Source organism: Terrapene carolina, unplaced genomic scaffold (assembly GCF_002925995.2).
Source record: "Terrapene carolina triunguis isolate 2854851 unplaced genomic scaffold, T_m_triunguis-2.0 Scaffold68, whole genome shotgun sequence".
NCBI lineage: Eukaryota > Metazoa > Chordata > Testudines > Emydidae > Terrapene > Terrapene triunguis.
The window spans coordinates 6738357-6753028 of NW_020664419.1; the positions used below are offsets into that span (position 1 = coordinate 6738357).

Genomic DNA, 14672 nt, shown 5'->3' on the forward strand with positions numbered 1-14672 from the left:
GGAAAGGCTCATTCAAACTGGAACAGGTGCACAGAAGGGCTGTTAGGGTGATCAGGGAATGGCGGGTCTTTCTTACAAGAAGTGATTCAAAGAGCTTGGCTTGTTTAGCCTAGAAAAATGAAGGCTCAGAGGGGATATGATTCCTGTCTTTAAATACATGAGAGGGGTAGAATAAATAGGGCTAAATTGGCCATGAATAAATTTAGGTTGGACATGAGAAGAAGGTTTCTAATATCAAAGGAGTAAAGTTTGGGCACAATCTCCCAGTAGGAGCAGTGGGGGCAAACAACCCAACTAGTCTGAAGATGGAGCTTGATAAGTTATAGAATGGGATTCTATGACAGGGTTGCCGGCATTAGCAGGGGACTGGACTCAGTTACTCAGGTCCCTTCCAGTCTTATGTTCCTATGTATTATTTTCTCAGGACTGAGCCTTTATTTCAAGAAGGAACGCTGCGTAGCAAACATGCTCATTTTATCGCTTCTTTACCAGGTACAAACATCAACGAAGCTCTTCTTCGAGCAATATTCATTCTAAAGGAAGCCAGCAACATGGGAATGTTGGACCCTAACTCCGTCTCCATGATCATATTGGTGTCAGATGGCGACCCTACGGTAGGTAAGGATCTTGCATTAGGTGAAATGAAAGGCCAGTTGAATTGGCTTAAGAAACACAACCAGCACATGGACACTCTACAAGTAAGTTAAGAAAATACTATTGTCCCTTCTTCCGATGCCAGCATGTCCTGCTTCAGACATCATGTCGCCCCTCTGCCAAGTGGTAGTGGAATTCTGGGGCTTTTCAGGTTGGCTTCCTAGTGGATGAGAAATGAGTGACATGGAGGCTGGGTATATCCTAAAGGTAATGTGCTTTATTTACATACATACTCCAGTCCTGGAACAGAGGAGGTCACAACCATCACACAGGCAATCCCCCCTTCCAGAGAGCTCAGCCCAGACTGTGATGGCTGGTCCCCAAGAAGCTGCTCCATCCCAGGAATTGCCCCCAAATATGAAGAATAAAGCAGAAAGAAAATTAAGTTCAGTGGGGTTTGCATCGGGCCCCAACTGCAGAAATTGCCTCAAAAGTCACCCCTGGCTGCTCTACAACTGAAGTTTCTATTTGGGGATTGGTCCTGCTTTGAGCAGGGGGTTAGACTAGATGACCTCCTGGGGTCCCTTCGAACCCTGATATTCTGTGATTCTATGATTTAAAAAAAAGTTACGTTCCTAGCCCTCATGATTGCAAAGAGCACCTTAAAATCATGAACTGAAGTGTAAACCATTAGTGGTGTCTTCCTGAGTCTGCAGAGAGCCTGAAACAATAGTTCTGTGAGATGAAAACAGCCCTATTCATCTCCATATGTTACAACAGCAAACCAACATTCCCACTACAGACAATGAGGATATTCAAGGAATATGGGAATAGATCCTAGTTGAGAATTCTTATGAATAATTTTTAATTGGGTTGAAGGGTTTGTTCTCCATTCAGGAGATGACTGAAAGTCACTCTCTCCCCTAAAGGTGAGCTGAAGTTGACTAAAATCCAGAAGAACGTGAAACAGAACATACCGGAAGATGTCTCTTTGTTCTCTCTCGGGATTGGATTCGATGTAGACTATGATTTCCTGGACAGACTTGCTCATGAAAACCATGGAATGGCACAGAGGATTTTTGGAAATCAGGAGACCTCTTCCCAAATGAAGGTGCATTTCCTTCCCTCCACCTCTTAAACTGCGAGGGTCAGATTCTGCTCCCAGCTGTGAATCTGGAATAACTCATTCGAAGGCGATGGAGTTACTCCTGGTTCACATAGGTCCCACTGAAAGCGGAGACTAGCCATGAGAGTTCAACAGGGTAACGATCATGTCTGTAAACCCAAGACCTTCTATAACAAGGGGCTCGTCTTCATTACAGGGGTAAATCGACCTAAGTTACACTACTCCAGCCATGTGAATAACGTAGATGGAGTCGACGTAGCTTAGGTCGACGTACCCCAGTGTCTTCACTGCACTGCGTTGACAGGAGACACTCTCCCGGTCAACTTACCTTACTCTTCTCAGGGTATGTCTACACTACAGGATTAATCCGAATTTAGATAATTTGAATTTGGGAAACAGATTGTATAAATTCAGTTGTGCGCGGCCACACTAAGCACATTAATTCGGTTTTTAACCACATTAATTCGGTGGTGTGCGGCCACACTACCCCATTAATTTTAACCACATTAATTCGGTGGTGTGCGGCCACACTACCCCTAATTCGAATTAACAAAATCGATTTTGGTGCTACTCCGCTCGTCGGGGTGGAGTACAGAAATCGATTTTAAGTGCCCTTTAATTCGAAGTAACTGGCTCCGTTGTGTGGACGGGTTAAGGATTAATTCGGATTAACGCAGCTAAATCCGAATTAAAGTCGTAGTGTAGACCAGGCCTCAGAGAGGTGGAGTACCAGGGTCGACCGGAGAGCGCTCTGCCATCGATTTAGCAGGTTTTCACTAGACTGGCTAAATCAATCCCTGCTGCATTGATTGCAGCAGCGTCATAGTGAAGACCAGCCCATAGGGATAAACTCTGAACTGCAAAGTAGGATTTCTGGAGCTGTGTTAAGGGCAGTCCAGATCTAGGATTTTACTTCAGCCAACTCTATAGAGAAAGAGTCTAGTCATGAAGGCTAAATTCTGATCAATAGAGTTGGAAAGTGCTTGAAGCCTGGGCTCACATCTATAAGCAATAAATAATGAAGGGCCAAATCATCAAGTCCTTATTCATTGACTTCACACCTGCTTTAGGATTTGGGCCCATATGCAGCAGTATTCACGCTTCCTTCTGCCTCTGGGTCCTGGAAGAAACTAGGTGTTTGTCATTACAGACTGTGGGCTTGAGTCTTTCCATTGACTTTACTGGGAGCTGTCTTTGTAAATACACAGACATTTCAAGGCCTAATCAAAAGGGGAATTGCATTTCCTGAAAAATAAACAGTGCAGTCTTGCCTTGTTGGGTTCCAGATTGTCGCCTGTACCTTTTGCTGTTGCGTTAGCATGTCAGCGAGGGTTGAGTCAAACACAACAGACTTACCCCCCGTGTCTTTTCCAACTGCAGAAATTCTACAATCAGGTCTCTACCCCGCTCCTCAAGAAAGTGGAGTTTAACTATCCTCAGGGATCGGTGTCGGATGTCACCCAGAACAGTTTCGATAACTACTTTGGAGGGTCGGAGATTGTGGTGGCGGGAAAGGTTGATGCCAACAATGTGCAGCACCTGCAGAGTATTATCACAGCCACCTCAGTGAGTCAGGCTCCCTGGAGAACACCCGTTCTTGTGGCTCGCAGGGGCATGGCCTTCTCCCCATGAGGGGTAGAATGGGTCATACTGTCTGCAGTACCCCAGGCTCTGTGCGGGTTTATGCCAACGGCTGTGGGATGTCACTTTCCTATCACTATTCCTGTCTTCAGTAGAATCTCCTAATAGTAACATGTGGTACCAGAATAGGGTTGCCAACTTTCTACTCGCACAAAACCGAACGCCCTTGCCCCACCCCCTGCCCCATCCCTCCTCCGAGAACTGGCCCATGCCCTGTCCCTCTCCGAGGCCCCGCCCCCGCTCACTCCATCCCCCCTTCCTCTGTCACTTGCTCTCCCCACCCTCAGTCACTTGCTCATTTTCACCGGGCTGGTTCAAGGGGCTGGGGTGTGGGATGGGGTGAGAGCTCCGGCTGGGGGTACGGGCTCCAGGGTGGGTCCAGAAATGAGTTCAGAGTGCGGGAGGGGGCTCCAGGTTGAGGCAGTGGGTTGGGATGCGAGAGGGGGTGAGGGTTCTGGCTGGGGATGTGGGCTCTGGTGTGGTGCTGGAGATGAGGGATTTGGGGTGCAGGAGGGGGCTCCGGGCTGGGGTTGAGGTGTTCAGAGTGTGGGAGGGGGCTCTGGGCTGGAGCAGGGGGTTGGGGTGAAGGGTGTGTGAAGGCTCTGACTGGGGGTGCAGATCCTGCAGTGGGGCTGGGTATGAAGGGTTTGGGATGCAGGAGGGTGCTCTGGCCTGGGACTGAGGGGTTTGGAGGGTGAGAAGGGATCAGGGCTGGGGCAGGGGGTTGGGGCATGGGGGGGTGAGGGTGCTGGCTGAGGGTGTGGGCTCTGACATGGGGCTGGGGATGAGGAGTTTGGGGTGCAGGAGGGTGCTCCAGGCTGGGATCGAGGGGTTCTGAGGGCAGGAGGTGTATTGGGGCTGGGGCAGGGGATTGGGGTGCAGGAGGGGATCAGGGGTTCAGGCTCGGATGGCGCTTACCTCAGGCAGATCCTGGAAGCAGCGGCATGTCCCCCCTCCAGCTCACCACCCCCGCAGCTCCCATTGGCTGCAGTTCCCGGCCAATGGAAACTGCAGGGGTGGCACTTGGGGAGGAGGCAGGGTGCGGAGCCCCTTGGCTGCCCTACACGTAGGAGCCGGAGGTGGAACATGCTGCTTCCCGGAGCCGCCAGGATCCCTTTTCGACCAGGTCACCGTATACCAGAACAATACTTCACTGTAGGCCACATCCTTGCTTTCAGCCCCTTCACTGTGCAATCCTCCTCTGCAGCTAGTGGAGGCTCAGTGGAGCCACTCCACAGCAGCTGCTGCTTCCCCTCTGTGGGAGGCCATGGCCGGGGATGCACTATCCCTGCTTTGCGAGTGTGCACAAAGAGCCTCCCCGATGCCCCCACCAGAGATGGGATCCGCCATGTGCAAGGGATGGTCTCACACTTCACAGGCTCTCCAGAGCTTTCCCTGCTCGCTCAGCAGAACTGCCCCGGCTCCAGTGCAGGCAGGACCCGGGGTGAGCACAGAGGAGAGAGCAGGATTTCTCCTGTAAGCGGTGTGCTGCTCAGCACAGCTCCCTCTCCTCTGCTAAGAGCTCTCCACCCCCTTCCTCACTCCCACCCCAAGTGGCACCTATAGCGTCCCTTCTTCCTTGGTAAGTGCAGGGAGAGTTCCTCTGGCTTTTTCAATCTGCTATGACATGATCACTGGGGGAGGGGGAGAGGTGCAACATACCCCCTTCACTCAGCCCTACTCATGCTGGCCAACACAGTCCTGTTAGCAGAATCACTTTCTAAATGTGTGGGGGATCAGATTCCTAACAAGGGGACCCCGGTTTTTAAAAGTCTGGATCCTGATCCGGGAGCGGTGGGGGTGGCGTGATATGACTGCTTCATTTCACCGGCTCACACTGTGATCTTGGTATCTTTCATTCATCGCTTAGTCAAACGCCGAGCTAGTCCTGGAGACCCTGGCAGATGTTGAGGGACTGGATGATTTCCTGAAGAAAGAGCCACATGCCGACCCCAAATTCACTGAGAAGCTGTGGGCCTATCTGACCATCAACCAGCTCCTAGCTGAGAGGTGGGGAGAAATGCCAGACGGGGACTTTTGATAGGGACCTAGCTGACCCGGAAAGGACCCTGGCGGTCACTGGGAGATGAGGGTTATCGGCACCTCCCAGGATCAGGCCTTTTATTGTACAAATGTGGAATATAAATGTAAACAAAAGAGCGTGCCACCTTCGCACCCTTGTTCTCACTCCTTCCCCCTCCTTTCTAATCGCAGGCATAAGGTTTTGGTTCAGCTTGTTCTGGCGGCAGAGTCAATGGTGTCTATCAGGTCTGAACAGGGAGGGAGAAATAGCTCAGTGGTAGAACATTGGCCTGCTAAACTCAGGGTTGTGAGTTTAATCCTTAAGGAGGCCACTTAGGGATCTGGGGCAAAATCAGTACTTGGTCTTGCTAGTGAAGACAGGGGGCTGGACTCGATGACCTTTCAAGGTCCCTTCCAGTTCTAGGAGATAGGTATATCTCCATATATTATTATTAACATGGGTTGGGGATTGAATGTGTGAAGTTAATGAACAAAGACCGAGAGTAAAAGGATTTGGCCCCTTGTTCTTATAGGCCTTGCTCCATCTCCCATTGAAGTCAACAGGAAGAGCCCCATTGAAATCAGTGGAAATTGGTTCAGGCTCTTTGGGTCCAATCCAACGTCCATTGAAATGAATGGGAGTCTCACTATTGACTTCAGTGGGCTTTGGATCGGGACTTTAATCTTTGCCATTCACATTCCCAAGGTCCTAGCTGGTTCCTACCTTTCTGATTGCCCTGTTTAGGATGAACAAGGATCACGGCCTTGATTTAAGCAGCAGCTGCCCAGCACAGCTGGTAACAAGGGGGTCTATTTATTTTTCGACACAGAAACCTGGCCCCCACTGCTGCTTTGAAAAGGAACATCACCAGATCGATCTTACAGATGTCGCTCGACCACCACATCGTGACCCCTTTCACGGCCATGTTGATAGAGAATCCTGAAAGGAATGAGAGAATGCTGGCAGATTCTCCACAAGACCAAAAAACAGGCTGTTGCCCAGGTGGGTGTCTCCATCTGTCCCATTTGTCAAGCTCTTTTTGGCGTTTAAAAAACCAACTTGCAGTAGAAATTAGCTGTTCATTGTCACTTATGCAAACTAACATGGTGCACTAAGACAACCTACGTTAGTGCTCATGCTGGGATCTGTATTTTAAGGGAAAGGCCCTGAATTAAGCGGGCAGTTAAACCATCAGCTCCTTGTAGAGTTACATTTTCAGCATGCCTTTTTTGTCCGTGTTACCCTCGGTGGAGACTGACTGCACCACATTTGCCCATTATGCGCATTTCTGTAAACCTACAATGACACAGCTTTATTTGTTGTAGGAACAGATACGTCTATTCCACTGGTTCTCAAACTTTTGTACTGGTGACCCCTTTCACATAGCAAGCCTCTCAGTGCGACCCCCCGCCTATACATTAAAAACACTTGTTTATATATTTAACACCATTACAAATGCTGGAGGAAAAGAGGGCCTGGGGGTGGAGGCTGACAGCTTGCAACCCCCCATCTAATAACCTCGCAATCCCCAGTTTGGGAACCCCTGGTCTATTCCCTGTGTTCCACTTATATAGAGGAGCTGATTGAGTCATGGTGCAGCTGTTTGTGGTCTCTGGGGGACCTCCAAGATGGCTGTGGATAGGTCACAAGACCACTGGAACTGAAGATAGAGTGTCTTCATTCATTAGTCCCCCAGAGTGCTCTCTTTCCTTTGTTACTGTCCAGCCCCCATTTTACAGCAGCCTTCCATTGGGCCAAAGGGGGCGGGGCTTGTTTGTCCTGTTAGGGCCTGACCTATCAATGCCCATTGGTGTCAATGGGTGCCTTTCCACTGCCTTCAGTGGGCACTGGTCAGGCTCTTAATTTATTCATTCATCACTGCAAAGCCAACTGATGACAAATCCAGTACTGACTATATTAACAGCCGTTATCAGCATAGGGCACTCGACTGGGATGCAGGAGTTTAATTCCTGTCATTGCCACTGACCTGCTGAGTAACCTTGGGCAAATCACTTCCTCTCCCTGTGCCTCAGTTTCCCCATCTGTAAAATGGGGATAATGACACTGCCCCCCCCACCCTTTGTAAAGCATTATGAGATATGAAGATGAAAAGAGCTAGATATTTTTATTATGTTGCGCTCTTGCTGTTCAGTGGTCTGTAATAGTAGTATGTTTTTATTGGAGGAAAATGTCTGAACTGTGGTGAAAATGAGGCACTGAAAACCAAATATTACTCCCTGAGGCTATAGCGAATGGTGATTTATCATGTTAATAAACAGGAGATATTCTGCTAGATTGAGACGAGAGGGAAGCAACGTATGTAGCTGCCACAGCACGGGTCAATTTTGCCTTTCACTTTAGAACTGTTTATAACTATGCAGAAACTCCAGGCCCATCTGTCCTGCATTCTCAGACTGCTGGAAAGATATCAAAAGTGTCCTCATCCTACTGCAATCAAATGCGTTTTTTAAGTCTGCAAGATGTTACCGTTGGTTAATTTGTTTTTCTTTTACATTGTAAATCCTCAACTGAGATCCATGTAGAATGAAAAGATTTTTATTTATACCATGTGCTATGGCTCACCACGTCTGCGCACCGCTACCCATGTCCATTTGCTAAACCTATTACAATGGGAATTCCGCATACATTGCATCAGCTGATTTCTCCAGGTTATGGTTTGCTTTACTTAGTAGGTTGGATGATTTAATTGATATTAACATTGGGGCCATTGTTCTTTCAGTGTGCTAACATATTTCCCAATTACATTAGACATTAAGGATCAGATCTTGTTGCCATTGAAATCAGTGGCAAAACTCCCGTTGAGCTACAAGGGACCAGGATTTGACCCTAAGAGAGGATGATACCCAAAAGTGCTCTAGCATAGCAGGCCTACACTGACGGCTGTAGAAAATACAGTGTGTTGAAGAAAAAAATCTTGCACTTACCCGGGATGGATTAGATAGCCATTTATACCTTGAATAAGCCAGAATCAACCCAGGTTTAGACTGGCTTCTGCCTTAGGTAGTCCTGTCCCAGACTCGCTTCACAGTCTTTCACCAACATTGAATTCACTCATTTTTTCAAAAGAACTGGTTAATTACGTATTTATTATTATGCTATTGTGAGACTAGACTGGATGCTGGATTTTTCCATTGCTTAATAGGCAGTAGCATTAATGTGGGGCAAAATTCTGAAGTCCTTGTATAGTTTTTAACTCATTCTTTATCTCAAGCCAAACTCCCATCGAGCTGGCATAAGTCTCCTGCAGTAAATTGGATCAGAATCCCGATCATTGTGTGCTAAAGTGAAAATTACGACGATCCTTTATCAGTGCAGCCATTTTTACTAATTTCCAATGTCACGTAACCTCTTCACAAACAGGTACTTTAGGTGTAGCCTCCAATGGCCTTGATAAGTCCATCCCATCCTGGGCGAAACCCACACCTACGGCAAAGCATCCATCAGATGTTTTCAAGGGTCCAATTGTATCTACTGTATCTACTCACATAACCTCAGGTAAAAGACGGTGGGCTGTCTGTCTGCCTTCCTCCCTCTTGCTTCGCTTAGTACAGCTCTTGTATACAAAGGTGTGTGTGTGTGTATGGGCGGGGGGAACAGAGCAACGGCGGAAGAAGCCAAATGGCCCTTTTATCCAAATGGACGGAGATAGCACTGCCTGCTCTCCATTCACCTAAGGACAGTCACTGCATTGCATTGGTTTTGACATGCCATTTCCCCCACCCACTTTCAGAGGTCACTGGCCTCCACTGGCAGAGGCCCACATTCCAGTTTGAGAGCAGTGCAAAATTGCCACATATGCTCTCAAGAGAGGGCCTCCGTCTGGATACAGATTTGGCCCTGAATCTGAACTTGCCCATAGTGAAAAGGCAAAGAAACCCCGAATATTTGTTGCATGGCTGCTACAGAAAGGGAATTTCAAAGCCTCATTCCTTCACTTTGATGCTGCCCTGCAATTGTTCTCAGCACCCAGGTCACAAAGATTTGGGCCTTCATATTCTAAAGCAGGGATAGGCAACCTTTGGCACACAGCCCGTCAGGGAAATCTGCTGGCGGGCCGGGCCGGTTTGTTTACCTGCAGCGTCCGCAGATTCGGCCGATCGCAGCTCCCACTAGCCACGGTTCACCGTTCCTGGCCAATGGGGGCTGCGGAAAGCAGTGGCCAGCACATCCTTCGGCCTGCGCTGCTTCCCGCAGCTCCCATTGGCCTGGAACGGCGAACTGCAGCCAGTGGGAGCCGCGATCGGCCGAACCTGCAGACGCTGCAGGTAAACAAACCGGCCCGGCCCGCCAGCAGATTTCCCTGATGGGCCGCGTGCCAAAGGTTGCCGATCCCTGTTCTAAAGCATCCAGTAATTCTGGATGTCTCCAAGCTGGAATCAGTAGGGCCTGATTTTCAAGTCAGCAGCCATTGTGCGTGCTCAACCCCTCTGAAAAATCCAGCTCTAAATGACCCACACCGGGCACCAAAAAAATCCAAAATGAGAGGCTGTTTTTGCAGTTTAGGCCCAAGTCTAAACGGCATGGTGCTGAGAATAGCTGAGCCCTGTCTATGCTAGCATTTAAATTGAAACTAGCACCAGTGCTGAAAAACAAAATGCAAAATGTGCTAGGGAGATGTATTTATTTAGTACTGATTCATGTGCAAGGTAGTACTTTATTTGTTTGGTCAAAACCAGGCACCTCTTGTACTGGTAAACAAGGGGGCTTGCCCCCCTGTGTATTTAATTAACCCTGGAAACAATTTACCACGGGGCATGGTAGATTCTCCATCACTGACCATTTTTAAACCAAGGACGGCTGTTTTTCTAAAAGACCTACTCTAGGAATTATTTTGGGGAAGTTCTATGGCCCATGCTATACAGGAGGTCGGCCTACCTGATCACAGTGGTCCCTTCTGGCCTTGGAATCAATGAATTTGAAGCTGATGAATAAAGGTGCTTTGCCCTAACGCTGTACAGAGAGATTTCTCAACTGCCCTGAGTTTGCTTTTGGAATGGGGAGTATTGTGTACATTTTGCTTTGATAAAACAGACATCACATGCTCATCTAGTGAATAACAGGCGGCGATTGCTACCAACTAACGCAGCTATTCCTGTAGCCAGTAGAGGCCAGTGCTCTCAAGTTCAAATCCTATTCATAACCCATGCAGAGGGTCGTTACAGACACCGCAAAGTTACACTCAGAATATCCATGGCACCATTGTATCGCACCCAGATAAGTAGTAGTTCTTTACAAGCATGGTGCATCACTTATGTGGTTTAAAGCATGAATGGACAAAGCCCTAGAAAGTATACTCTAGGGGATAATCATGAGGATGGATTCGATGATCTAATAGGTCTTCCCTGCCATCTGCTACTGGGAGTCACAGTTGTCCAAAGGGCTCTCTTTCTGGCTCATCTGTAGTTGCAAAGCTAATGCAACATTATTTCCAGAGTTAATTCCCATTGTAAATGACAGCATGAATGTTGTGTGGTAGATAAGGATCTCTGGATTCTCTGAAGGCTGCTGGGTCTTGTTAACACTTGGGTCTCTGCCATGATTTAATGTCTAACTTACACAAACGATCTGGGAGAGCCATCGTCTGCAATTGCTTAATGACAATGCAGACATATGCAACAGTAACTGTCAGCCCCCGTTTGAAGGCATGCTCAGTGGCGAGGCCAAGGGTTAATCTTAGACTTTGAAATAGTTAAACTTAGTGTTTTGGAAAGGGAAAAAATGAGCAAGAGAGTCCAGCTCCTGGCTCAGGTGTGTTCTCTGCACTGGCAATTCTTTGCATTATTCTGTATTTAGGGGCTTGATCCTGCTCCTGTTGAAGTCAATGGCAAAACTCCCATTGGCTTGAATGGCGGGGGGAGGGGTGGGGATCAAGCCATTAGTCAGAATAAGGACATAGGATGTAGAGATGGGTCCCAGCTCTGAAGTTCGGATTTAGATCTGAACTTTGCCCCCAGCTGATTGGGGGGCAGAGTGAGGGGGTTCAGCTGTGAGCTTCTAGATCAGTCCCATCTCTAGCATTACCTGCTGGATACAAGCTTTTTAAAAGAAGGTAGCTCAGACTCTCACATTCACAATGTAGCACATGGTGTTTTCCAGCTGGCAGCTCATCAGTTAACCCTGTAACTCAATGCAGTGAGTTAGACGCCGAGGCCGGGAATGCAGCATCCTCTCCTTAAAAGGATGAGACCTTGTCACAGCTCTGGGGGTGCTGGCAGGCCCCTCCAACTGCACAGACACTGAAAAATCCTTAGATTGCCCACATCTACCAAAGTAGGGGGTCTCTATGACACAAAGGGATGGGGCCCTTGGCTCCCACTCTCCGAGTCCCTTTAGTATGGTCTCAGATTCCCTAACCCCAAAAGGGGTAGAAGGTAGCGGTGCCAACTGCCTAGTGGGTCATCCTGTGGCTTGCCAAACCTACCTTTCCTGGCCAGTATACCAGCATTGGCTTCTTGTAGACTTAGAGTGGGGCTGGTAAAGGGCCTTCCCGGGGGCAGTACCCCGGAAGGCTCCCAGGAGTCTCCCCAGGGAGCCGCAGAGCTGCCATCTGTTGTCTCCCAAGGCTGGCAAGCAACTGCTGGGAACGTCCTGCTTTTAAGCCTTTATTCCGCTCTTGACATGACTGACAGGGCCAGCAGGGCGGAGCCAACCTTGCCCAGAGCTGCTCTTTAACCCCTTCATCGCCAGTGCAGGGTTTATACACCCGCATCACAGACCTATGGGGATTTCTGGTTCATTTAAAAAAAATGTAACAGGCCTATGTAAGGATTGCTTGGGAATTTCCCCATCTATCAAAAGTGGATACTACTACTTATTCCTTCCCCAGGGGTGTTGAGAGATAATTGATTAACTTTGTAGAGTGGAAGCACTTTGAAATCGGCGAATAAAAGTAGCTGTGCTTATCTATGTCCATAGGTAGTGAACTAAATTTATAGAGCAGTGAGGAAACACTGTTCAGATCTCATACAAGTAATCACACCACTACTTTCCTTTTGTTTTTTTTATTCCCCACTTATTTTTGTACCTTAGTTGACAATGACCCACATTTCATCATCCATCTGCTAAAGAGCCAGGAGAACATCTGCTTCAATATTGACTCAGAGCCTGGAAAGATCCTGAACTTGGTTTCAGATCCTGATTCTGGTAAGAGAACATGAATAGCTTCCATTTATATAGCACTATGCATCCCAAAGGATCTGAAAGGCCATGGTTTGGGGAAAGGAATATGTACCAGGTTCCTTGTGATGATTCTTGCTTTACTGACTGCTGTCAGTTCTAATCAAGCCAATTTTCCTCTGACCTGAGATGGAGTTCAATGCAGCTACCCCTGATTTATGTAGATGTAAATCAAATCAGCATTAGAGCACACTCAAGTTGCAGAACAAGCTTGCTGGGCTTGATCTCAATCATGGGAATACTAAGTCGGAGCGTGGTATCAGTTCCCTGGAAACTGGCGTGATGCTTGTAATGTTCACTACCTAACATTGACATTAAGCAATCTACAGGGAAACGTCTTCCTACGTACTTGGCTTCCTAGTATTGCTCTTTGCCTGTCAAAGCTGGCAGTCATTGCTGTCCTCTGTCTGGATTGTGGTTTTGAACAGGTAGTCTATCAGTAGCTTTCCATCAGCAACTCCGTACAGTCCCTAGACTGCCAGCTGGCACTGGACCGAGCAATGGGTGAGCCTGGGCAGTTAGATGAAATGTACTTAGATGTAAAATAGAAAAAGCTCACACCTTCTTACAACCCTGGCTGGTACCATCTTAGGAAATTCAATCGAGCACCATAACATGCCTGCAAGGTCGTGATCAGCTGGTAAATTGCAGTGATTACACAAGCACACACTGTGGATCACTTGCAGACAATAGAATTAATGATATCTAATGTGTTCCATTAACACTGATCTATAGGATAGACATGGATAGACTTCTGCAGATGCACCAAGAATATCTTATCCATTCCACTTGAAACCTGCCGCTGTGGGGCTGCTTTTCTTTCATTTGCACTTTCAGTTGAGCACAAAGAAGAAAGCAGCGGGAGAGAGAGAAAGGAAAAAAGAAAAGTCGTCTTTGGGGCCAAGCAGGAAATCAAATTAATAACTAAGTCCAAAAACTGTGCATTGGGAATTGGTCTTCTCTGCTCAAAGCACTTTAGGTCTTATGATTTGTTTGTCTCCTATGACTTGAATAAGTCTCTGGATTACATGGCAAACTCATGGAAAACATCACATACTCTACTTTTCATAGGGATCGTGGTCAACGGGCAGCTCATTGGGGCCAAGAAGCATGAGAATAAAAAACTGAGCACCTATTTTGGCAAAATTGGATTCTATTTCAAAAACAAAGGCTTGAAAGTAGAGATCAGCACAGAGATGATCACCCTGAAAGACGGATCTTACAGCACCGCGCTGTCCTGGTCCGACACAGGAAGCATCATTCGGAAAAGGTAAGAGGAGGCGCATTTCCAATGTACTTTGTGGAAACTATTTGGAATATGTCGGTCCCTGTGGATCTGAGGGCAAGAATTACCCTTGAACATCCCTGGGGAAATGAGCCTGGCTTGGCTTTCTAATCCTTCCTCAAAATGAAGAGAATAATGTCCTGGTTCATCCACTGAGCAGCTGTATGTGTCTAAGTAGCTCAGTTGTCACTGTGGCTATAGATGCTAATATTTCTTATTTGTTTTGTAGTAGAATTCAGGGACCCAGTCAGGGATCAAACCCCCACTGTGCTAGGCGCTGTACAAACACAAAACAAAAGGACAGTCCCGGCCCCCAAACAACTTACAGTCTAAGTATAACGGGGGAAATGGATGGATGCAACAAACTAATGGGGACAGCACCAAGAAATAATAGCAATCAGCGTGATAAGCAGTGGTCTCAACAATGAAGCCATTATGAACAGTTTATGTTTATGAATAATAAAGGCACCTTGATCTTTTTTGTATTGACCCTACATTGCCCTTGTGAATGAGCCCGGTGCTAGGCAATAGGAACTTGTGAGTTCTCATCTTGACTCTGCCACTGAATTTGCTACGTAGAGCTGGGCAAGTTAGTGAACTTCTCTGCCTCGGTTTCCAAATGTGAAAAAGGAGAGGGTTATCACACTCACCCTTGCACGGATTTGTTGGGCGGTAACGAAAGCTCTGTAAATCCTCATTAAAAACTGGGACTGATTAGGTACCGCATTCTTCACACATCATTGTGCACAACAAGCGAAGTGCCTCAGCTGAACCAGGGACGCGGCTCTCATTTCTGTTTTGTGCTT

At 47.5% G+C, this 14672-nt stretch overlaps 1 protein-coding gene across 1 annotated transcript in view; it reads left to right on the plus strand.

Annotated features, from left to right (window-relative positions):
- The window catches only part of ITIH2 (inter-alpha-trypsin inhibitor heavy chain 2), a 40767-nt gene that overhangs the window by 21959 nt on the left and 4136 nt on the right, over positions 1-14672 (plus strand). Inside the window, exons 11-18 of the mRNA XM_024202151.3 lie at positions 493-618; positions 1524-1705; positions 3101-3286; positions 5232-5371; positions 6214-6386; positions 8766-8900; positions 12435-12548; positions 13653-13851. Coding sequence (XP_024057919.2) covers positions 493-618; positions 1524-1705; positions 3101-3286; positions 5232-5371; positions 6214-6386; positions 8766-8900; positions 12435-12548; positions 13653-13851 — 1255 coding nt within the window. The remainder of the gene's footprint in view (positions 1-492; positions 619-1523; positions 1706-3100; positions 3287-5231; positions 5372-6213; positions 6387-8765; positions 8901-12434; positions 12549-13652; positions 13852-14672) is intronic.